This window comes from Dromiciops gliroides, chromosome 4, assembly GCF_019393635.1.
Source record: "Dromiciops gliroides isolate mDroGli1 chromosome 4, mDroGli1.pri, whole genome shotgun sequence".
NCBI lineage: Eukaryota > Metazoa > Chordata > Mammalia > Microbiotheria > Microbiotheriidae > Dromiciops > Dromiciops gliroides.
The window spans coordinates 180,560,621-180,585,290 of NC_057864.1; the positions used below are offsets into that span (position 1 = coordinate 180,560,621).

General features: G+C 46.2%; 2 protein-coding genes across 6 annotated transcripts in view; both read left to right on the forward strand.

Annotated features, from left to right (window-relative positions):
• KCNH4 (potassium voltage-gated channel subfamily H member 4) overlaps window positions 1-6,798 on the forward strand; it is a 28,181-nt gene extending 21,383 nt beyond the window's left edge. For 3 of the 4 annotated variants that reach the window (XM_043963602.1, XM_043963601.1, XM_043963604.1), the window contains exons 14-17: window positions 57-163; window positions 829-902; window positions 4,574-5,366; window positions 6,516-6,798. In XM_043963602.1, coding sequence (XP_043819537.1) covers window positions 57-163; window positions 829-902; window positions 4,574-5,044 — 652 coding nt within the window. In that variant the 3' untranslated portion in view covers window positions 5,045-5,366; window positions 6,516-6,798. The remainder of the gene's footprint in view (window positions 1-56; window positions 164-828; window positions 903-4,573; window positions 5,367-6,515) is intronic. The other variant, XM_043963605.1, reaches the window with a different exon arrangement.
• A 1,612-nt stretch (window positions 6,799-8,410) lies between these two features.
• The window catches only part of RAB5C (RAB5C, member RAS oncogene family), a 44,999-nt gene continuing 28,739 nt past the window's right edge, over window positions 8,411-24,670 (forward strand). The window contains exon 1 of one of the 2 annotated variants that reach the window (XM_043962901.1): window positions 8,411-8,525. The gene's annotated coding sequence lies outside the window, so the exon portion shown is untranslated. Of the gene's footprint in view, window positions 8,552-24,670 lie in introns of both variants that reach the window. The other variant, XM_043962903.1, reaches the window with a different exon arrangement.

The window sequence follows — 24,670 nt, forward strand, 5'->3', positions numbered from 1 at the left end:
TCTCCACTTGTAACGACTGCCTTTCCCACCCCCGTCCTCCTCCCCGGCTTCCCCAGGGTAGTGGATGGCATCGAGGACTCTAGCAGCACGGGAGAATCTCAGAGTTTCCAGTTCGGCCGGGGATCTAAGCTGCCTCGTCCTCGACGACAGTCACCTCTCTCAGGTACGAGCCCAGCTTCCCCTCAGTGGCTTTCCGCAGTCCCTCCCACCCCCAATCCCTTCCTGCTAGGCTCTTCTGCTGAGACCACTTTCTGCTTTCAGTGTGTATATCTTGTATGTACATAGTCTGCAGGCAACCTCCCCCATTAGAATGTGAGTTCCCTAAAGGCAGGGACCACATTTTGGTCTTTTTTTTTTTAAATCTTGTAGCACTTTGCACAGTGTCTGATACATAAAAACCTGTTGACTTGTTGATTGTTGAAGACCCAAGACTATCAATCATCAATTCTATTCTCCTTGTCCTTGTCCTTCTTCTTCTTCTTCTTCTTCTTTTCTGTGGGGCAATGCGGGTTAAGTGACTAGCCCAGAGTCACATAGCTAGTAAGTGTCAAGTGTCTGAGGCTGGATTTGAACTCAGGTCCTCCTGACTCTGGGGCTGGTGCTTTATCCACTGTGGCCCCTAGCTGACCCTCAGTTGTATACTTCTTTGGATCTTCCTCACCTCCCTCCCATCCCTCTGCTCTTCAGGATTTCCCAAGGACTCCTGTGGTTTAAAAAAAAAAGGTGGGGGGAAGGGGCCTTCCTGTCATCCAATCTTTGCCAGTCTGCAGGTCTCTAAGATTCCCCAATGCTGACCATCTACCTTTCCTTCCCCTTTTCTGACTTTAGGGTCTGGGCCCAGCAAGGAGCTGGTTGCAGAAACAGAGGAGATGAAGGTGAAAGTCTGCAGATTGAACCGAGAGGTGAGATAACCATAACAACTGGTGTACATATGTAGTGCCTTGAGTTGTAAAAGAGGCTTTTTTAAAAAAAATAGCTATTTTTTTTTTCAGGGCAATGAGGGTTAAGTGACTTGCTCAGGGTCAAGTATCAAGCCAGTATCAAGTATCTGAGACCAGATTTGAACTCAGTTCCTCCTGAATCTATGGCTGGTGCTTTATCCACTATGCCACCTAGCTGCCCCTTAAAAGATGCTTTAAGGACACTTTTGTATTTGATCCTCACCATAACCCTGTGAAGCAGGTACTGGGCAACTCTGTTATCCACTTTGTGGTTGAGGGAACTGAGGCTCAGAGAGATTGAACAATTTGCCTGTGATTCACAGTGTCAGGGGCGAGATTCAATCTTTCTCTCCTGAGTCTGAGTCTTGTGCTCTCTGAGATGTTTCCCTTCTCCAGTTAATGGGAGAAAACATAAAAGACACCCCATCTCGCCTCCAAATCGGATAGACCATTTTGGCCTAGAGAGACAAACCCTCCATTCTGGAGTATAAAGGAAGAGGCCCACATGCAGTTTAGGCCTCCTCCCTGTCTCCCACTTATCTTTCAAGAACTTCCTCTGGCCTTTTCCCGATTTGAACCTAGGAAAGTAGAAGTGAGGGAAAGGACAGTGGGAAGGGAACCAGGAAAACAGGAAGGAGGGAGGTCACTAAGCTCCGTGCCAATCAGGACCCCAGACATCCTAGGCCTCAGTTTGACCTTCCAGGTATGGGGGAGACCCCCTCCCACTGGGTAGATCTCAGATTCTGGATTAGGGGGCATGGCAGATCCCATTTGTCTCTGAGTTGTTGCCAGGGAGCCATAGGTTCCTTACTCTTGGGATTTTGTCACCCTCTCTGCTCTGGTAAACAGCCACTATCCCCCAGGGACTGGAGGTGGGGAGGAGGGACAGAGCTCCTGTTACTGGGGCAGAAAAAAGACCAGGCAGAGCCTGTGCTCAGCTGTGCCCTTTGCCTGGAACAAGCCCTGAGGCGGGCAGCAGGAGTTTCTGAACAGACTCAATCTTTTGCAGGACCTTGGAGAACACTGTGTTGTTTTTGAAAGATGTAGCTTTACAAGTACATGTCCCGGGGCAGCTAGGTGGCACAGTGGATAGAGCACCAGCCCTGGAGTCAGGAGGACCTGAGTTCAAATCCAGCCTCAGACACTTAACACTTACTAGCTGTGTGACCCTGGGCAAGTCACTTAACCCCAATTGCCTCATTAAAAAACAACAACAACAAAACCCCAAGTACATGTCCCTTCCCTCCAGCTCATCAGACCCGTATAGACCCTTTCTCATTGTTTATTATGGGATCAGAGGTTTATAACTGGAAGGGACCTTTGAGTCTGTCAGTCAACGTGTATTTGTTAAGTGACTACTATGTGCCAGGCACTGTGCTAAGCACCAGGAATACAAAGAATGGCAAAAGACAGTCACTGGCTTCAAGGGCTTTGGGGGATAGCTAGGTGGTGCAGTGGATAAAGCACTGGTCCTGGATTCAGGAGGGCCTGAGTTCTAATCTGGCCTCAGACACTTGACACTGGCTGTGTGACCCTGGGCAAGTCACTTAACCCTCATTGTCCTGCCCCCCCCCCAAAAGGAGACATAAAGGGCTTTGAACACCAAGTAGAGAATTTTATATTTGATACTGGAAATATTAGAGATACTTGTTGTGGTGGTTGAGTTGTTTCAGTGGCATCTGACTCTTCATGACACCACTTAGGGTTTTCTTGGCAGACATACTGAAGGGGTTTGCCATTTCCTTCTCCTGCTCATTTTACAGATGAGGACACTGAGGCAAACAGGGTTAAATGACTTGCCCAAAATCATATAGCTAGTCCACATCTGAGGTTGGATTTGAACTTGGGTCCTCCTGACTCTAGGGTCAGCACTCTACCACTGTGCCAGCTAGCTGCCCTAGAAAGATACTGTAGTATATTAAATGCAAGGTCAGCCCTGCAGATGACCCTTGAGATCATCTACTCCAACCCTGTTATTTTATAGATGAGTATATTAAAGTCCAGAGAGTTTGTGACTTGCTCAAGGTCTCAGAAGCAGTAAAAAGTTAGAGCTAGGATTTGAACCTAGGTCCTCTGATAATAATAATAATTAATAATAATAGTAGTAGCTAATAGTTATATAGACTTTAAGGTTTGTGAAGCACCAGGTTATCATATTTGACCGTCGCAACAAACCTGTGAGTCAGGTGCCATTGTCTCTATTTTACAGATGAGGATATTGACGCTGAGAGAGGTTAAATGACTTACTCAGCATTGCACAGCTAGTGAGAGATGGGATTCCAACTCAGGATTTTCTGACTCCAAGTCCAGTTATCTCTAAATTAGGACTTATCTCACTCCCATCCCCATGCCCCCATCATCCCATATTGCTTCTTGTTCTATTTTCAAGCCTCTGTATTCCCTCTAGGCCCCTAATAACCTAACAATGCACGTTCCTGTTGGTTTCTGACTCCTTTCTCATCAATCAGAGCCATCTTTTTTTCCCCTGATATCACCCCCCCCCACTGTGCTATTTCTGATGCCATCCTGTCTTCCATGGCTAGAGAAACTAACATTTCCCTAGAAGTTATTCTTCAAAGTTCCATGCTTTCATCGGCATGGGTGCTCTCCCACTGATAAAGATTATAACAATTCCTTGTCTTAGTAGACAGGTCTTCATAAATTGCTGTGGCTAGGAAAACAAATGAATGAATCAACTTCAATTATCGAGCTTGGTCCTCAGACTGTGGACATACCATCCTGTCACTTGGCACATGCTCAAACCCTTTCCATCTTGGGAAGTCTTTGTGATCTGAAAGCACAGACTTTTTTTAGAAGGCTTTTATAAATTTGATATGGTTGCATGAATTTTCTCATCAATTTCTGCTGGCTTAGTTGGCATTAATTAATAAGAAAATTCATGTGTCTTTGGTTTTCATATCATCTACATTTCCATGGGTATCCCTAATCTTCCCAGACAGCTACCCTTTATAAAAAATAAAAAGAGGGGGGAAAACAGTTCAGTAAAACATAGGCAACATATTGAACAAGTTGGACTTTATATGTGGTGGGTTCCAAACCTTTTGCAAAGAAGTCCAGGGGGTGGGTGGGGTGGTAGGGAGGTGGGGCAGGCTGCTTTCCAGCATCTCTTTTTTTGGGACCATTCTTGGTCATGATAATTTTGCCACATGCAGTATTGCTTATTTTGTTGTCATTCTTCCTCTTTGCATTGCTGCAGTCATGTGTATTACTTTACATTGCATCTGTTCCTGTCGTCTCATACTTCTCTGAACTCCTCATATTCATGGTTTCTTTCAGAACAAGAATATTCCATTACTTTCATGTACCACAATTTGTTTAGCCATTTCCCATCCATGGGAACCTACATTGTTTCTAATTTTTTCTACTGTAAAAATAGCTTGCTACTATAAATAGGTTGTTGTAAAAGGGGACCTTTCTTTTTTGTCATTGGCCTCCTTTGGGGTATATGCCTGGTGGTCGGGTCTCTGGGTCAAAAGGGATGGGAATTTCAGTCAGTTTCTTTGCATGGTTCCAAGTTAGCACAGCCTTGTGGAATTCAGGGTGACCTCCATAGCAGAACATAAGAAGAGAATTTTAGTAGAGACCTAGAGTAATAACTGTATTTTCTGCAGATCACCCACCTCAACCAGGAAGTGGCTCAGCTCAGCAGGGAACTTCGTCACATGATGCATTTGCTGCAAGCCTGGCTGGCATCCCGGGCCCCCTTCACAGACTTTCCTGTTCCCCCTGGACCTCCTACTCCTCCGTGTCCACCACCAAGACCTCTTTGTGTTTCTCCATTATTGACTGAGCCATGCCTTGGGACTCAGGATACCACATGTGCTGAGGTCCACTGTCCCCAAAGTTCTCCCCCAGCTGGTCTGAGGGAATCAGAAATGGGGACCTCTCCCCAAGGCTCCAGGCCTGCCACACCAACCCTGTGCCCCCTGCAGCTTTGCCCTTCTAACCCTGCCCTGCGGGGACCATCACCCGGGCTGGATGTCCCATCTCCATCTGCTGGCTCTGCCTTCCCCAATGGCTCAGCTCCACTCCAGAGCACCAACCAGTATCACTTTCACTCCAGTTCAGACACTTTCCACTGACCATGGTTTTGGGGCCCAGGCCTATCCAGTGGGGGCTTGAGCCACCCCTCCCATTCCGGGGAGGATTTGGGTACCTTGCCTGACCACTACAGGGTCAAAAGCCACTGGCTGGACTGGTCATCATAGGGTCCTCTGGACTTCAGAGGTGTGACAAATGGTGGTGAACCCTGACCCCACTCCCTCTTTCATCCTTTCCCTCCTGCCCCTATACTCCCGGTGGAGCCATCTGAGCCAACTGTGCCCAGTGGGCATGAGACAAGGAGTTGTGCCTGCGTCAGACTGGGCAGAAGAAGTGCCCTTCTCCCAGGTGACCTGAAAGCAGGTAGGGAGGAGTTGGGGTGGGGAGGCTGAGGGTGGCAGGGAATGGTGAGGGAACAAGGCTGAGCCAAATGGGGAAGACTCCAGGGGCAGAAGTGAAACGAACTGGAGGTTTTCCTGCCTGGGGAAGGGAAGTTTGAGGAAAGAAGCAAACACTAAGTCTTGGGCTGGGAGTCTCCAAAAGTACAGCTGAACTCATCTACTGGATAGACAGTAAGGATCTAAGTGCTTTCTGTCATTTGCTGAAATTGTAACAGGTACGAGAAGTTAGGCTGCAGGAGGAACTTCCTACCTGGGGGGTGGGGGTGGGGGTAGAGGGAATGGCTGAAACAGGGAGGAAAAGAGATTTTTCTCTTGAGATCACTCGGTGAGGGTGAGAAACCTACCCCTCTGCCCTCATTCTCTGAACTAAGGAAAACAGGGAATCTGAAGGCTTCAACTGTGATGAGAGATCTCCAGGCACACATGTTCTTTAGGCATCGTATAGCCTAGGCTGGGAAGATTCACAGGATTATAGATTTAGAACTAGGAGGGGCTTTTGAGGTCCCCAATTTCAACCCCCTCATTTTACAGTTGAGGAAACTGAGGCTCAGAGAGGGTAAAGTGATTTGTTTAAACTATTAAGCATCTGAGGCAGGATTCAAAATGTAGACTTTTAAATCTGTTGTTCAATCCAATACATGTCCCCCAATCTGAGGGGGAGAAGGGAGTGAGGGAAGCCACAGGGTGGGGGTGCCCAGCAGAGTAGGCATCTATCCTTTTTGGTTTACTCCTTTCAGGGTTACAAAGTGCTTTTCTCCTAGCACTTCAGGAAGTAGGTAATATTACCTTCCCCTCTCTCGAGAATGAGGAAGGGATTCAGAGGGATTCAGAGGTGACTAGCCTGTGGTCACCCAGCTATAAAGTGTCAGAGGCAGGATTCAAATCCAATCTCTTGACCAAGTCCAGCCCAGTATCACCCCTCAATAATATCAATAGAACTCTGGGTTCCATTCCCCCAAACCAACCCAGATCTGGAATAGAGCAGCATTGGAGGGGGAGGGGAAAGATAGGGAGGAGGGAGAGGCAAAAGGAGAGTCAGCCGATACCATTCCCTATATCTCTAAGTAGATCTTTAGCTCTTGTTGTGCGTGTGTGTGTTTTATGTGTCTAGGTTCCAGCTCAAGGTGACCAGTCTGGCTGTGGACGACCCTTCAGATATTCCCAGGAACCACCCTTTCCAAGCTCTCCCCCAGTTCCCGGACTGTGACTGTGACTCAGTCCATCTACCTCCCTTCCCTGTTCTGTCTCACACTCAGGGTCCCCTCTCCACAAAAATCATTCCTGCTCCCTGAGCACTGGGCCACATCCTGCCACCCCCTCATTCTCCTCTAGAGAACCTTCCTTTTCCTCTCTCTGGATCTCATAGGGGAAATAAAATTCTCTTTATTTTTGTAGCTGTTGGACCTGACTGTTTCTTGGGATGTATTTGGGAAGTTCCTAAGGCTCTGAGGAGGCAAGATCAAGCAGGGGACTGCAAAGGCCCTCCCTGCACTACACCCTAGGGCCCCTGTTGCCATCTCTAGGAGGAGCAAAGGCGCCAACCTGCCTGGCACAACATTCACGACACCAGTGGCCCCAGGGAGGGGGGCTGGGAATCTTTAACAAGTGCTCCTGGGACCCATTATAGCGTCTAACTTACCTCCCCCTACACAGAACTTGGAAGAGAGAAAAGCCCAGCCCCATCGACAGAGGGGAGTAGGAAGGGGGCTCTGTCAGATGGAATCACTCCCCTTCCCCTTGTAAAATCTACGCCCCGTCCTCATTGCCCCAGTGTTGAAATGCAGCTGTGTCTGAGAAGGAGCATGTGTCATCTGCCTAGGATCTTCTGTGTCTCCCATTCTTCCCCACTCCCACCCACCTACTGGATATTTATAACTTATACCCCTCCCAACCCTCCACCTCCACACTCCTGTGTCTCTACCTTCCTCTGCATCTTGAGGGGGGGGGGGGACTGCCTCAGTGGCCAGATGGTGTTAGAGATGGGGAGGAGTTGTAGAATTGTGGGATGGTCTCAGAGTAATTCTTTCTAGTTCTTGATAGGAGGGCAGTCTCCTTGGGAACAACATCTTGTCCTGTTTCTGAGGTTATCTGGGGTCCCAGAACAAATCCAGGATATTATTTCCATTGGATGGCAGGAGAAAGAGCTTGGCTTTGTTGGCCTGGTTTCCTGGGATGTATGCTCTAGTCACCTTTCTTGTATCTCCTCCCGACTAACCTTCAATCCTTTTATGATCTCCCCCCCACCTCATAATGCTCACAATTAAGCTTTCCCCCACTTTCATCCTGAAATCTTTCTTCTCCTGGGTCTGGAATACACTGTGGTGTCAAAGGGATGAATGACCCTTTGTCCTGAGACTCAGGACACCTCGCGTCTAGTCCTGCCTCTGCCGTTAACTCTTGGTGATCTTGGGCAAGGCTGGACTCAGTTTCTCCAGCCGTAAAACATAAAGAGTCCAATCGATTTCTAAGGTCCCTTCCGGCTCAGACTGCTGATGAAACTATAATTTCCATTTGCGGAGTGGGTAGTGGGATGGGGGTCTGGGGTTGGTTAAATTGAATTAGATAGAATTGCAAGTGAGGGAAGGGAGGTGGGGGTGGGAATCCCCGCAGCCCTTTTAGAATATGTACCGGGGCTGACAACCTCATTTGATTGTTTATTTAAACACCTTTTATAGCCCACTAATTACAACGCATCCCTCCCAGCCCCGGTTCCAGCCCAGTTCCTTCCCCCTATGGTCCCCAGGCCCTTGCAGCGTCAGGATCGGCGGGCCCCGCCTAGTCTGCAGCCCGCTCCACCCCAATTCCGGAGCTCAAGTTGCTTCTCTCCGCCCAGTGCCACGAACTACAAGTCCCAGGACACCCCGCCCCCAAGTCCTTTTTCCCGCCGCGAGATCGCCCCCTGCCGGCTCAGCAGGCGTGCCGGGAGAGCCTCCTTCCCATTGGTTGAACCTCCCTGTCAGTCACCCGGGACCGGAGGGGGGCGGGGCGAAATAGGAAGATCCGGATCCGGAGCGGCTGAAAGGCGGAAGTGGAGGCCGGAGCCTGGGACACTGCCGGGGGGGAGAGGAGCGGAGCCAGTCCGCAGAGCCGGCCCCAGCAGACCCGTCGCCCCGGAGCCTCAGTGAGTAAGCCTGCCCCGGTACCTCCGTAAGTTCCCGCCCGCTCCTCATGCCTGCCAGGCCTCGCCCTTTCCTCCTTTATCCCTCTTCCCTCCTCTCCGCCCGACCCCAGTTGAGGGGACACTGGCCCCTCCCAGGGTCCCGGCGTCTGACCCCTCCCCCGACCCGTAGTCAGACGGGGTGGGGGGGGGGTCTCTTCTGTCTACGCCCAGCCCAGGGGGACCCCGGTGCCGCGGCACGTCTTGCCCTGCCGGACTCAGGCCTCTGCGAGCCCCTCTTTCTCCTCCTTCCGAGCGACCAGGGCGACCGGGGCCGTCCCCCCGCCCCTGGCCTTGAAGCCCGGGTCGTGACCGGCCCCTGATCTTGGGGGTATCGCCTGCGGTGCTGCGGCCTCTGTGCCCCTCCCCTCCTCCAGCTGTGGGGGGCGTTCCCCTTCTTCCCCGCCCCCCCGGAAACCGTGCGCTTCTACCTGTGCAGGCCAGGGAGAGCTGGCTCCTGTCCTGATTTTTTCCCCTAGTCCCTAAGACTTTAGCCACTTTTTTCCTGCCACTGACACGGGGAAGAGTAGTGGGGCACGGGAGGGGAGAACAAGCATTTATTAAGCACTATTATGTGCCAGGAACTGTGCTAAGCGCTTTACAAACATTATCTTCTTTAATCCTCACAACCTTGTGAGGTAGGTGTTGTGATCATCTACATTTTACAGCTGAGGAAACTGAGGCAATCAGAAGTGAAGTGGCTTGCCCAGGGTCACTCAGCTAGCAAGTGGCTTGTGGTCATATTTGAACTCAGGTCTTCCTGACGCCAGGCTCAGCACCTTCCAGTACACCGTGTCTATTTCTTTTTTTCCCTTTTTCCTCCTCCTGGACACTAGCCCCCTGCTTAGCTTCCCTTTTCTCTCCTACATTTCCCCATTCCTGTCTTCTCTGTTTCACTGTCCTTTCCCCAGACTGAACCCTGGGTCATTCTTCCTTAGAGCAGAGCTTCAGGTCTGCCTGTCTTTAGGGGTAGGGTGAGAGAGAGATGCCTCTTTCACTTTTTCCTCCCACCATTAAAAGGATTTCTAATACCCTTTCGCTGTAGATATAACCCCCTTTTATGAATATCTCATCCCCAGCGGTTTGCTGTAGCTCCGGGTGGATCAGTCCACTATCTAAACTGTCTCTTTGCTCCTGGGTTGGCCCCCTCCTCCCAGAGCACGTGAGTGTTTTCCAAGCTTCCTCTGAGGGATGGCTCCTCCTAGGACAGCTGTCTGTTGGCTTTCCCTGGAAGGGGAAGTAAGCTAAGGACCTCCCAGAGGGCGAAGGGTGTTGGGGCTGGAGGTTTCACCCTAAAGCAACAGGTTCGGGGCCTCTTGTGGTTCCAGATTGGATAGCTTTAGAGTTTTGATATATTTATGAAACTTTTATACAACCGTACTTAACCAAAACCTGTCCTCCAAAGGGGCTCATTTAAGTTCATGTCTCTTTTGTTGGTGACTTGGGGGTGTGAATCAGCTACTCCAGAGTGGTCATAGCTACCCAGACCATCTGAATCCAAAATAGAGGTCAGAGACTTTTTGGCTTGATTCTTTGAGGCCATGACTTATATTTGATATTTGCATCTTACCAAGAAGAGACCCCTGCATGTCACAGGAGGCTCACCTTGAGCCAGTATCTGTGGTGACCATAGTTTCCTTGAGTACATTGTAATCACTACAGTTACTTTATGTTTCATAGGTCTCTGTTGACTTTTAGATAACTATTGGTGCCTGACACCTACCATTGGGTAGGTTTCTCTTTTTAAAATGGATTTTTGTTTTAGATCTATGGTGTGTTACTGTATCTCTGATGACTAGTTTATAGCCCTACTCAGAAATAGCAGTTGGAACTTAAATGTCCTATTTTGTCTTTCGTACCTGTATACACACACAAGCAATGAAGACACTATGTGTTAATGAATCAGCTTTAGTGGGGGAGGAGGGGAATTTTTTCTTCTAGTCCCACTAGTCTGTTCCTAGTAACAGGAGAATTACATTTTCCTTTCCTCACTGGATTTTTTTTTCTTTTCTTCTCCTCCTCCTCCTCCTCCTCCAGCTGGGGCAATGAGGGTTAAGTGACTTGCCCAGGGTCACACAGCCAGTAAGTGTCAGGTGTCTGAGGTCAGATTTGAACTCAGGTCCACAGGTGGGGATAGCCTTGTGAGCCATATTTCTTACCCAACCCCCACACTCTTGCTTGCTTTCAATATCTGAAAGAACATGTTTTACTTTAGCATCCCAACAGAGTAGTGTGGGCTGTCAGTGCTGGAGAGGGTAGCTTCTGCTGTTTCAGATCACTGGCACCTAGAGGGTAGGAACCAGGCTCAATATTACTTCATTGCTGTGCTGTGCCATGTACTTATGAGGTTGGTACTTAGTAGGCACTTTTGGATGATGAGGTGGTTATGAAAAGAGACCAGCCTTCCTCCAACCCAAGGTGGCTTGTAAACCTTTTTCTTAGCAGTAGCATAGTGTCAGTTTCGATTTGGATACTAATGGTCCCTCATTCTGAGGGCAGCATGGGAGAGAACACTGGCCATTTGCACTTCTGCTGCAGCCCCAGTAGAACAGAGGCCCACAAGGATGCTTTGGGACTTGTCAGCTTTTGTGTGACAGATCTTCCTGCTCCTCAGCCAGCAGGGCTAGTGACCGCTGGCATAGGTACGGATCTTTAGTCCTCACATTCTACTCTGCAAACCTGTTGATTTTTCACTTTTTCTCTTGCTTTTACCTTAGGCCTGCTACTGATAATCCTGAGCAATTATGGAACTACCCTGACCCTAGAATACTCTTTACTTCATGAGGACCTAAAAGTGGTAGTGAGCAAAAACCGAAAGCAAAACTTAGCAGCCCTGGGGGTCCTGCCAAGTTGGGTTAGAAAGGGCTGGAGCTTGGGGCAGCTAGGTGGCGTAGTGGATAGAGCACCGGCCCTGGATTCAGGAGGACCTGAGTTCAAATCCAGCCTCAGACACTTAACAGTTACTAGCTGTGTGACCCTAGGCAAGTCACTTAACCCCAATTGCCTCACCAAAAAAAGAAAAAAAAGAAAGAAGAAAGGGCTGGAGCTAATGGGGGCAGAGGGACGGGTCAGGGAACCAGAAGAGGAGGTGCCAGGGCAGAGCTAGTCTCTGGTCAACCCTGATCTCCCAGCTTTGTGCCACAACCTGCTACTCATAGATGAGATGTAGCAAATATATAGGTTACTTTTTGCCCTGAATCTATTAGGATAGAAATGGAGTATAGCATACATTTTTGTTGTTTTTTATATTTAGCTCTTCTCTCTAAAGCAAACCCATCTCATCTACAGGTTTATCAAGTAGAGCTGGGATACTTTCCCTGCAAAGATGGACCCTGTGGTGGGTTTTGCCTTTTGGGAGCATTGCAGTACAAGTGCTTGTGGTTAAGGGGTTTGTCAGGACCTTACTAATTTGAATCCTGGTAATCTAGTACCTAGGAGAAACTAGGTGGTGTAGTGGGTTAGAGTGCTGGGCCTGAAGTCAGGAAGACCTGACTTACTAGCTTTGTGACCCTGAGCAAGTCACTTCACCCTGTTTGCCTCAGTTTTCTCATCTGTAAAATGAGCTGGAGAAGGAAATGGAAAACTGTTCTAGTATCTTTGCCACGAAAACCCCAAGTAGGGTCACAAAAAGTTGGACATGACTGAAACAATTCAGTGGTAGCAACAACAACAAATCTAGTACTCATTAGTCTTTAAACCTTTGGGTACGTTGGAGTATATTTTTAAAATGTCCTCTGGGGGACAGCTAGGTGGCGCATGGGATAAAGCACTGGCCCTGGATTCAGGAGGGCCTGAGTTCAAATTTGGCCTCAGACACTTACTAGCTATGTGACCCTGGGGAAGTCACTTAACACTCATTGGCCCACCTACCCCCCACCCCCACCCCCCAATGTCCTCTGTAGACCAATCACAACAGGATAGTTATGGTTCAGGTGCAGGTTCCTGCTTGGTTTGGAGTCAGGAAGACCTGAGTTCAAATGTGACCTCAGATATTTCCTAGCTGTTTGGACAAGTCACTTAACTGCTTTTTTTGTTTGTTGTTTTTTTGGGGGGGAGAGCAGGGCAGTGAGGGTTAAGTGACTTGCCCAGGGTCACACAGCTAGTAAGTGTCAAGTGTCTGAGGTCAGATTTGAACTCAGGTCCTCCTGAATCCAGGACCGGTGCTTTATCCACTGTGCCACCTAGCTGCCCCCCCACTTAACTGCTTTTTACCTCAGTTTCTTCATCTGTAAAATGTGGCTTGATAATAGCACCTACCTCTCAGGGTTGTGAAGATCAAATGAGATATTAATTTTAAAGTGCTTACCACAGTACCCAGCACGTAGTGTTACATAAATATTAGTTATTATTGTTATTATTAAGCTTTACACTTTGAAATTAGCAAATAGTATCTCCTTCCATATGCAGGAAGACCTGAGTAGCCTCTGGTCTAGAAAAGAGTGGGTTAATTTAGAAAAGAAAGGCTTGTTCAGCTTGGTTTCTTCTCCCCATCCTAGGACTGGGGAGGGGTGTCCGCTCCAAGGATAGATCAGACATGGTGATAATCTATACAGGATCTCATTTATATAGAGAGAGAATGGGAGGATTGGAGCTGGAAGGGACCTTAGAGGCCATCTGATTGAACCCTTTTATAGGTGAAAAACCTGGGTCCCAGAGAAGGGAGTGACCTGCTCAGTCTCCAAGGGAGTAGGTGGCAAAGGTGGGATTCGAATCCAGGGCCTCATTCCATTGTTCTGTTTGCTCTGAGTGTAGAGAACACAGCAGGCTTGTGATTGTATATTTGATGATAGCTTTTTAGGTGGCAGATCGAAGCTGTGGCATTCTCTTTCTGTATATAACATTAGGCCCACCGAGCTGAACGAAAGGAAGGTGATTAGATGTCAGTTAGTTCAGTACACATTTATTGTTTACTATGTGCCAGGCACTGTGCTGAGCTCTGGGGATACAAATAAAAGACTTTGGGTTCATGTAATCCCAGCCTTGCCAGCAACCAACTGTTGAGCTGGGTTTATGACCCTTTGGGGCCTCCGTTTTCCTCATCTGTAGATGGTAGGATTGGACCAGATGACATTTAAGGTTCTTTTTTTTTTTTTAAAGCAGTGTGATTCAGTATATTGTCTTGGTTGTTCCTAAGCACCATAGGCCTTTTAACCTTCATAAGCTCCTACCTGGTAGGATTTTAAAGTGCTGAAGCTTTTGTAGTCATTTGTGTAGGGTGAAGGAACAACCTTCTATCATGAGACTAGATCCTAGTATTGAGTTTAGTACCTGTAGGTATCCTTTTGCCTTCCTGCTGTTCCCTACACAGGACATTTCATCTCACTTCCCTTTGCCTGTGTACAGACTGTCCCTGGTGTGTGGTGTGTACACCCTTCTCAGCTTCACCTCTTGGAATCTCTCTCTTCCTTCAAAGCTCACTTCCAGTGACCCCTCCTGTTTGAGACCTTTGTACTTTTATTCAGTTGGCTTTTTCTTCCTCCCCTCCCCCCCCCCGCCCCCAATAGAATGTAAGCTCTGGAGGGCAGGATTTTTTCATTTTTTTGTCTTTGTATTTCCACTGGCTGGCATGTAGGCTCCAGTGTTGCTAAATGCTTATTGATTGTATAACATCATCTGTTCTTGGGCCTAATGTCTAATTCTCATTGGAGGCAGCTAGGTGGGACAGTAGTAGATCCATTGGTGGGCCTGAAGTCAAGAAGACCTGAGTTCTGATTCATCCACAGATATTTACTTGCTATGTGACCCTGGGTAAGTTACTTAACGGCTGTTTGTCTCATCCTCATCTGTAAAATGGGGGTGATAATGATAGCACCTACCTCTCAGGGTTGTTGTGAAGATCAAATGAGGTAATAGTGGATAGCTTGGCATAGTGCCCAACTCATAGGAAGCACCATAGAAATGTTAGCTGCTATTATTAGCTATCGTTATAAGTAGGGGAATTCTTAAGGTCATGACAACAGCTTCTTTGATCAGTAAGTTATTTGAGAAGTGGCAGCCCCATGTCTGACAGTGCATTTGAACAGTAGCAGTTGGATAAGCATGCCCTGTGCCCACCAAAGTTATAGTCTTTTTTGCTGCTGCTTAATTTCTCTTGCTGGTTGATTTTTCCCTTTCCCTTGCTTATTCACCCCCAGACTTTCTGTTCAGTGTAAAGCCATCTCCATTACTTGTGACCTTGGTAGCCAAAAGCTTCGCTAATCTTTATTTATTTATTTTTTTGGTGGGGCTATGGGGGTTAAGTGACTTGCCCAGGGTCACACAGCTAGTAAGTATCAAGTGTCTGAGGCCGGATTTGAACTCAGGTCCTCCTGACTCCAGGGCCGGTGCTCTATCCACTGCGCCATCTAGCTGCCCCCTTTGCTAATCTTTAGAGCTCATTTTAGTCTCTTCATTGAACCTTCTTACTTTCAAGAAGTTGTGGATGACTTTGTTTCTTCACCACCCCCTGGTTCCTATGGAGATCTTCCCATGGAAGAGCATCAGGAACACCTAGATAATTTGACTGTGGAATAATCAGTTTGAGATTCCTTGAGAATTGAGAGTTAATCCCATCAGTGGACCAGGACTTCTCCATGTAACCAACAAGGTATTATGATGTGCTCTATTCTATTTTGAGATACTGTGGAGGATACAAAGAAGTACAAGACATGTTCCTAGACTTCATTTTATAACTGAGAGTAATAACTAACATTTTCATAGTGTTTTAGTGTTTGCAAATCACTTTCTGTACAATCATATTTGAGCTTCAATAATCCTATGAGGTAGATAATCCTGAGGCATAGAACATTTTAAGTCAGTTGCCCCAGATCACACAGCTAATATGTGTCTGAGGTGAATTAAAATCCAGGTCTTCCTTACTCTTAAATCCAGTGCTCTCTCCAGTTTGCAACTTTGTTCCTTAAGACAAACACATGAAATAATTGAGAAACATTAAGTATAACACTGAAGCCTTCCTGGCTCAGCCTATTCCCCAAGTCTCTTGAAAGATTGTAATCCAGGTATTTTGGGCCTACTTTGTCTTGCTTAGGTCACTCAGGGGAACCATCCTAAAATATGCAACTACCAGAGCAGGCTCTCTGGCCCAGGGCAGGCATTGCTTCATGAGTTGTGATCCATAATGGTTGAATAGTTTAAATCCTCAAGTCCTTCTAGTGTCATTTATATGAGGGAGTATAGCTTGAGCCTTATTAGAAACACTTGGGATCATAACAAGGGTTATTTTGCAGCTTCTCATGTTCTTTTTGTAGCTTTGCATTCACTTTAGGTAATGTATTAACATGTTAGAAGCATCCTGAGGGAATCTGAATAGTGTAGAATTGAGACTGGGCTGTCCTCCTAACCCCGTTTGTTCTGAGTTGCTGTGAATTCAGTGGTGTTTGACTCCCATTTCCAAGTTTCCAGCATCTTCAGTGAAGGTTGTTTTTGTTTTTGTTCATTTTGGAGGGGGAAAGGAAAGACAATTAACAAGAACTAGAATTCCCTTTAAAAACAAGTCTTTCCCATTCATGAAAAGGAGTTTTGAGGCTGTGAAGGGCTTTTCTTTTAAGGTATTATATAGAGTAAAGCTTTTTAAATGGCTTGGAGCCTACAGAATTGGGAGTTGTTATTTCTCCTAGTTCTCCCCTTTCCCTGAGTTGCTCATAATATATGAGTATCACCTTTCCTTGTCTTCCTCATTATTGATTTTTGGCACTAAGTCCTCTGGAGTCAGAACTAGGGCCTTTGAGCAATGAGACAGTTATCCCATGCGGAAATTAGACTTTGAGAAGGCAGCCTTCTTAAGCAGATTATTACCATTACCATTTTAGAATGAGTTAGATTGAAGGGTTTGTGTTAGGGAAAACTCAAGGCAAAAGTTGTATATGGAGACAAAATATACAGTTTGCTGCATTAAAATTTTCAATTTTAGAGAGAGAGAAAGAGAATGTACATATTAATGTACATTAATTAGTTGCAGTGGACATGGATCTTAGAGGTCATGCCATTGGTAGAATGATTGTGAAAATTGAGTGTTGTGGAGGCAGCTAGGTGACTCAGTGGATAAAGCATGGGCCCTGGATGGGCCTGAGTTCAAATCTAGCCTCAGATACTTGATACTGACTAGCTGTGTGACCTTGGGCAAGTCACTTAACCCTCATTGCCCTGCCCTCCCCCCCAAAAAAAATTGAGTGTTGTGGAGCCACCATTTTAAGGGGATCAAAACTATGGCAGATATGGGGCAGCTAGATGGCACAGTGGTAAAGCACCGGCCCTGGATTCAGGAGTACCTGAGTTCAAATCCGGCCTCAGACACTTGATACTTACTAGCTGTGTGACCCTGGGCAAGTCACTTAACCCTCATTGCCCTGCAAAAAAAAAAAAAAAAGTAAAACTATAGCAGATACAAGAAAATGAAACTTTAGAGTATATGTACTTGTCATACTTGCTAGTGGACCCACACATTTGTCAGATTTCCTACTGGACCATGTGTCCCTAATTCCTTATTTCCTTACTTGGCTTAAAACTGAATTGTCCATCTACAACACATATCAGTTTGGGTGGTATTTACTTGAAAATGTTTATTGAGTTTCTGCTGTGTGAAGGGCTTTGGGGAATGGGGTACCTTAAGAAAATTTGAGCCCAAAGTGATGGAAGCAGAGTTCTTGAGTTTCATTTAGGCTCACTACCCATTTTCTACTCTATGCCTATGCCCTCTTTTTTTTTTTTTTTAATGTAGTGGCTGGGCTAAGACTTTGGTTTTCAGCAGCCTAGCTTCTAGAAGCACCTACGGTCCCCCAGATCTTTGGACACTGAGAGGACTTTGAGCCCGAGCAGTTTATGTTTCTGTGGAAACATAGACTGTGGAAGTAAATGAGTAGTGCAAGCTTCTGGTGACCTCAGTGAGTGTGTGATGTCTGGGCAGAAGAAATTTGGTCTGTTGGTGTCTGATACCTGACACCCACTTCCCTAATTCTTCTCTCAAGTGGAATCCCTCACTTCTTTCTAGTAGTGAGATAGGAAGGCAACTAATTAAACTGCCTTTTGGGAGGGGGGGAGCCTCTTGAGAACTGTTCATTGACTCTATGCAAGATATGTAAGGAGCATATACTACTTGTATCCACGGTTTAATGGAGGAGTTCTGAGTTTTCCCATTTTGAGATTTGAGCCTCTTTGGGACAAGGCTCCACAGGTCCCCTGTTGTTGGCTACTTTACCCATTCCCAGCATGAATGCATGGAGAGGTTGGTGTTTTGATGAGAGAGCAGTCAGGAAAAGCCTTCCTATGGAAGTGATTCAGAACAAAAGCAAAAGTAGACATTGCCTTGTCTCCCAGAAGAGACTAGGCTGTAAACCACATTTTGGGAACTTACCAGTTTGGGAGTGAGGGAGGGTTAGTGACACAGTCCAGCAGGGGATGGCATAGTAAGGTGCTGCCCATCTCTTATGGGCCCCTTTGCTATTGCTATCCTAAGTTAGAAGCCTTGGCCTTTCTTATTGGATTCGGGCAGTGGGCCTGTGGGACAAGGTGAAGTCAAAGCAAATTGGTTTTGGTGGTTTCATGTGTGGAGGTGGAGGACTTGAATTAAAGTCATGGCCTGAGATTTACCATCTTTGGGATCTCGGACAAGTCATTTTCCCTCTCTCTCTGTCTCTTCCAATCTCTGTACAATGAATGGAGTAGATACCTTTAATAATCCAACTACCTGGTATCCCAAAAGTCTTAGTTCAGTTCTAAACTCTAAGAGTTTAAAATTGCATTCAAACTTTTGGGACACTATATATAACAGGCACCGTGCTAGGTTCAGGGGATAGAAAAACCTCATTCTTTAGCAACCAGACTTCTAGAAAAAGCTCTCTACACTCTTTGCTTCCACTTTCTCATGTTCTCCCACTCATTTCCCAGTCTCTTATATACTACTGGTTTCCCATCTCATCGCTGAAACTGAAACTTCTCTTTACAAGGTTCCTAGTGATTTCTTAGTAGTCCAACCCAATGGCCTTAATCCTCATTCTTCTCGATCTCTGAAGCGGTTGCCACTCTTGACCTCTGTTCTCCTAGCTATCTCCTTCTTGAGCATTCGTGGCACTCCTTTCTCCTACTTTGCCTGACCTATCTTGGCTGTTCCTTCTCAGTCTCCTTTGCTGGATCATTATCCTTGTACCTCCCACACCTCCTAACTATGGGTGTATACCGGGCCTCTGTCCTGGGCCATCTTTGCTTTTCTCCCTCTTTTGGTGATTTCATGAGATGTCTCGAGTTCAGTTGTCATGTCCCTGTAGATAATCAGCAGATCTTCCCCTAGTCTCCCACCCGGAATCCAGGTTACCGCCTGCTAGATGTCTCATCGGCATCTTAAATTCAACTTATCTAAAATAGGACTCATTGTCTTCACCCCCAGCCATGCTCTCTTCCTATACTCCCTCTCTCTGTTAAAAGCACTGCCGTTCTTCCAATCATATAGATTCAAAACCTCAGCATCATCCTCATGTCTTCACTTGCAATCCATTGCCAAGTCTTGTTGATTTTACCTCCACAACATAGCTTGCATCGATTCCTTCCTCTGCCCACAGCCATCGCCTTCATTGTGGCCCTCATAATCTCTCACTTGGACTATTGCAGTGACTTCTTAAGTGGTCTCCCTGCCTCTAGCCCCTCCTAGCTTCTTCAAAGCTGCCAGATTGATATTCTTTTTTTTGTTTTGTTTTGCAGGGCAATGGGGGTTAAGTGACTTGCCCAGGGTCACACAGCTAGTAAGTGTTAAGTGTCTGAGGCCAGATTTGAACTCAGGTACTCCTGAATCCAGGGCCGGTACTTTATCCACTGCGCCACCTAGCCGCCCCCAGATTGATATTCTTAAAACACAGGGATGACGCTATCCTTGCCCTGCTTCCCTGCTCAGAAAACTCTAGTGGATTCTTCTTGCATTAAAGATAAAATACAAACTTCATTCCTTCACAGTCTGGCATGAGCCTATCTTTCCAAACCTGTTGTCTAATACTTTTCTTCACATGCTCTCTGGTCACATTGACCTACTTTACTGTTCCTTGTACAAAACATTTCATCTTTTATTTATATAGTTTTTTTGTTTGTTTTTGTGGGGCAATAAGGGTTAAGTGACTTGCCCAGGGTCACACAGCTAGTAAGGATCAAATGTCAGAGGCTGGATTTCAACTCAGGTCTTCCTGAAATCCAGGGCTGGTGCTTTATCCTCTGTACCACCTAGATGCCCCCAAACATTTCATCTTTTATCTCTATGCCTTTGCTTAGGCTGGTCCCCATGCTCTTGAATGCCCTTCTGCTTCTTCCCGGCCTCATAGAATCCCTAACTTCTTTCAAAGATCAGCTCAAGTTATCACTTGAATCAGTCTGCAAGCATTTATTGGACACTCACAAGTTGTTAGGCACTATGTTGAATTCTAGGGATACAAAGGCAAAAGTGAAACAATCCCTGCCTCTGAGGAGGTTACATTCTAATTGGGGAAGCAACATGTAAAAGTAGATACCAAAAGAATACAATGTAGTTCTGGGAGATGCGACACTAGTAGCTCTGGGTTGTGGGAGATTGAGAAAGGCTTCATGTAAATGGTAGCACTCCAGGTGAGTCTTGAAGGAAACCAGGCATTCCAAGAGGCAGAGGGGAGCAGGGACGGCATTCCAGGTGGGGGGTGACTGCTAGTACAAAGGCACATAGTCTGAAGGTGAAGTATTGTGTGTGCAGAGCAGAGAGTAGGCCAGTTTGGTTGGATTGCAGAGCTCAGAACAAGAGTTCTTAAGAAGTTCATAAGAAGATGAAGGATTTTAAGTGCTAAATTAAAGAATTTATGTTGGGTCCTAGAGTTAATAATAATATCGGTGACTTGGGAGAACCGATTGGTATGGGGAGAGACTTGAGGCAAGGAGACCAAATAAGAGGCTATTGGCAACAGTAAAATCAAGAAGTGATAAGAGGCTGTGGTAGGGTTGTGGCTGGTGTGAATGAAGAATCGAGGACTGAGCAAGAGGTGTGGAGATGGAAATAATAAAATTTGACAACTAATTGGATATGTAAGGATGATTTGAAGACAAACATTCCAGGATGACAATGAGGTTATGGCTCTGGAGGTTGTAGGTGCCTATGCAAGTAATAAGGACACTTGGAAGAGAGTTTTGTGGGGAAAGATAATGAGTTCTGTTTTAGTCCTGTTGAGTTTGAGATACATTTGGGACATCTATTTTGAAATGTTTAGACAGTTGGTGATTCTGGACCAGAGCTCAAGAGATGGTCTCAGGCTGGGTATATAGATTTGGGAGTCATCTACATAGAGATGGTAATTGAACCCATAAGAACTGATGAGATCACCAAGTAAGAGAATATACAGAGAAAAGAGAGGAATATTCTTGGAAGAGCCTTGGGATAAATCCACAATTAGAGAGTAGGACATGGATAAAAATCCAGCAAAAGAATCTGACGAAGATTGGATAAGTATGAGGGAATGCAGAAGGTGTTCAGCAGAGGCAGAAGCTTCAGAGAGGTCATGGAGGATAAAAACAGAAGGAACTGTTAGGCTTGGCATTTAAAAGATCAGGGATGAGTTTGGAATAGAGCACTTTCAGTTCGGGGGTTGAAATCTGAAGCCAGATAGATTTAAATGGATTAAGTTAATGAGAGGAGAGGAACTAGTGAAACAAGTGTAAGTGGCTTTCCATGAAGTTTGGCTGAGAAAAGGAGAAGGATATAGGAGGGCAGAGAGGGATGGAGGGGTCTAATGAGGGCTCTTTTAAAAGGTAGCAGAGACTTGGGTGGGTTTGTAGGCAGCAGGGAAAGAAACTGAGGAGAGGGTGAAGATTAGAGGGGGGAATGATAGTTGGCAGTCTGCTGGAGAATACGGGATCAAGGCTACAAGTAGAGGAGTTGGTCTTGGTGAGGAGGGCCATCTCTTCCTAAGACACTGAAGGGAAGGAGGAAAAGGTGGGGAATTTCCGAAGTCAAGGGCCTGTGAGATATGGCAGAGGGAAGAACAGGGAGCTCTCAGTTAACAGTCTCAATTTTTTTAGTGTTGAGGGCAAACTATAAGGCAAGGGCCTCAGCTGAGAGAATGGAGAAGATGTACTATCAGATGCTTGAGAGAAATGATTTGGAAAGGTTGGGAGAGTAAGATAGACAGGTTTGGGGTTTGTTTTGTTTTGGTCAACTCTTTGTGACCCCATTTGGGGTTTTCTTGGCAAAGATACTGGAGTGGTTTGCCATTTCCTTTTCCAGCTCATTTTACAGGAAACTAAGGCAAACAGGGTTAAGTGACTTTCCAGGGTCACAGCTTTAAGAGTCTGAGGCCAAATTTGAATTCAGGTCCTCCTGACTCCCTGCCCGACACTATCCATTGCACCACAAAGCTGCCCCAGGATAGAGAATTAGGTAGGAGTAAAAGGTCTGTAGTGAGGGCCCGTTGAGATTAGGTAATATAAATTGGTAGTGAAACCAGTTAGCATGGTTTCAAGACTTTCTCCAGCTCTCAGGAGATGGATGGTAGGAGTAATCTAGGGTTGGGATTTGGCAAGGTGTGAACAAGCACAGAACATGGAAGCAAGCAGTTCAAGAGTGGAGCATAGTGTAGAGTTGAATTGCTTCACAAAGGAGATGAGATCAGAAGGGGAAAAGACTGGAGCCAGAGCAGGGATAAATGGCCTGATAAAATACAATGGGGTGGAGGAATTTGGGGTGATAGGGAGAACAAAGAATAAGTTTGGGAAAAGTGAGGTATAGGGACAGATGGAATGGGGGATTGTGTTTAGATAAAGGAATTTCTGTAAGTGAAGGCAAGATCAAGGATGTGGCCATTTTTGTGTGTCATTGAGCTGGAGTGGTCATTGGGGTAGAGTAGATTGAGGCATTGAGTGACATCAGCATATATGAGAGCAGGAGTTTGGGTGGAGAGGGCTACTAGAAGCTAGGCACTGAACTTACTGAGGAGCAAGAATAGCCATCAAGATCTGCATTGGGTGATGGATTTGGACAGAGTGAACCTCAAAGAAAGCTAGGTTGCTGAACGATGGCAGTTCAAGTCAGGATCAGCATGTTAAAATACATGAGAGGTACAACCAGTACTTGACTACAAGGCTTGACATGCAGCGTCATCCACAAGGAGCCAGACCTGAGTCAGATGGAAGGAGCATGAGAGGGAGAGGTGTAAAATGGTGGGGAGTTCCTTAATTACAGAGCTGCAGTTCCCGAGGGTGAATGAAGTGAAGGGGCCAGACAGATAAGGACTCTGGCAGTGTTAGCATTAAATTCTGTGGATATGAGCCAGCAGGCAACAGAGGTTAGAGAGGGTGGGGTTGCTCTTTTTGGTAGTCTGGGGTTCAGGTTCATAGAGAGAATATGGGGCAAGGGGATAAAAGATATTGGTTTTTTTTGTTTTTTTGGGTGGGGTGTTGTTTTGTTTTGTTTTTGCGGGGCAATGAGGGTTGTGACTTGCCCAGGGTCACACAGCTAGTAAATGTCAAATGTCTGAGGTCAGATTTGAACTCAGATCCTCCTGAATCCAAGGCTGGTGGTTTATCCACTGTACCACCTAGCTGCCCCCATGAAAGATCTTGTTAACCACTGGGGAGGGTTGTGTGTTCTCGATACTCTGGGAAATGAGTCCAGTTAATCAGTCAATAAACATTAAGTGCCTACTATGTGCTAAGCGCTGGGAATACAAAAAGCAGAGTCCAGTTGAAGAGAGGGACTGTGCTGGTGAAGGCAGAGGAGTTCAGTGTTCTTCCTCTGATTTCAAAACAGAGACTTCCCTCTGGATGTCTGTCCTGATTGATTTGTCCTTCTCGCCCCACGGAAATGTTCATTCTTAGAGGGCAGGAGCTGTTTCATTTCATTTATGTTTGTTCAGTGAAACTGCTTTCGAGGAACTGATATTCCACAGTGGAGGAAACAGGTAGATAGATGGGTAAATACAAAAGTAATTTTGGGAGGTGGGGTGTCAGGAAAGACTTCCAGAAGCAGGTGGCTTTTGAGCTGAATTTTAAAGGAGGCCTGGGATTCAAGTGGCAGAACAACCCTTAATAGCCTCTCCTATACCAGTAACCTATTGTGGTGAGGAAGAGACGCTAATATCAATTTACTCATTGCCCTTATAGAATTTAAAGTCAGCGATCCCTTCACTTAGCAGCTCTTCCTTGCCCCATTTTTTTTTTTATTAACGATGACAAGTAGATTTTCCTACTAACATCAAGAATTGGGAGGCCAGCAACTCAGCAGCAAACCACTACTTCCTCCCTTCTTTCTCATGTGCTACTCAGTGAAACTGGAGGAAATCATGACCTACAGGTCAGTGGGTCCACTACACTCAACTTACCTCCTTTTCCTCCTCCCTGATTGCTTCCCTATCCCATTCCCCTTTGTCCTAAACCTCTTTTCTCCTTAAGCCTTCCACACCATTCCCTGCCCCCACCCTTTGGACCTTCCCTTCTGCTTTACTGAGAACATAGAAGTAACTCTGTCTTGTCCCTTTCTCTACAACTCAGACGTCCTAACCTCATCCCGACTCTTTACTCTCTCTGGTGAAGAGAGGCAGCTTTTCTCACAAAGGCTGGCTCCTCTCCACATGCCCTGGATTTCATCCCCTCCTGGCTTCTCTAGCAGGTTTTCCCCATGATCATTCTGCCCCTTCTCTTCTTATGTACTGGTTCTTTTCTTGCTGCCTGCAAAAATGCCCGAGTTACCCTCCCTCTTGTTCTGGGAAAAAAAATCCTTACTAGACCCTACCATTGCTTTCTATATCTCTTCTTTCTCAAACTCCTAGAACAAAACTATTCATACTTATTGCTTCTACTTCCTTTCCTCTCCCTCACTTTTCATTTCCTTCCAATTTGACTTCTGATCTCAGCACTTAGAACTACTGTCTCTAAGGTTATCAATGATCAATTTTTAAAAACAAATTTTTATTTATATTTTCTATTTCTTACATTACCAGTTATCTCATGTAGCCCTCCCCCTGTCACAGGGCCATCTCATATGACAAATGGGTTTCTTTTTTTAGAGAGGAAAAAAAAAAGTCAGCACAACCGATTGATACATTGAAAAACATGTCCGACAAAAAAAAAAGAAAAAAGAAAAAAAAAGAAAAACATGTCCAGTGTGTAACACCTGTGGA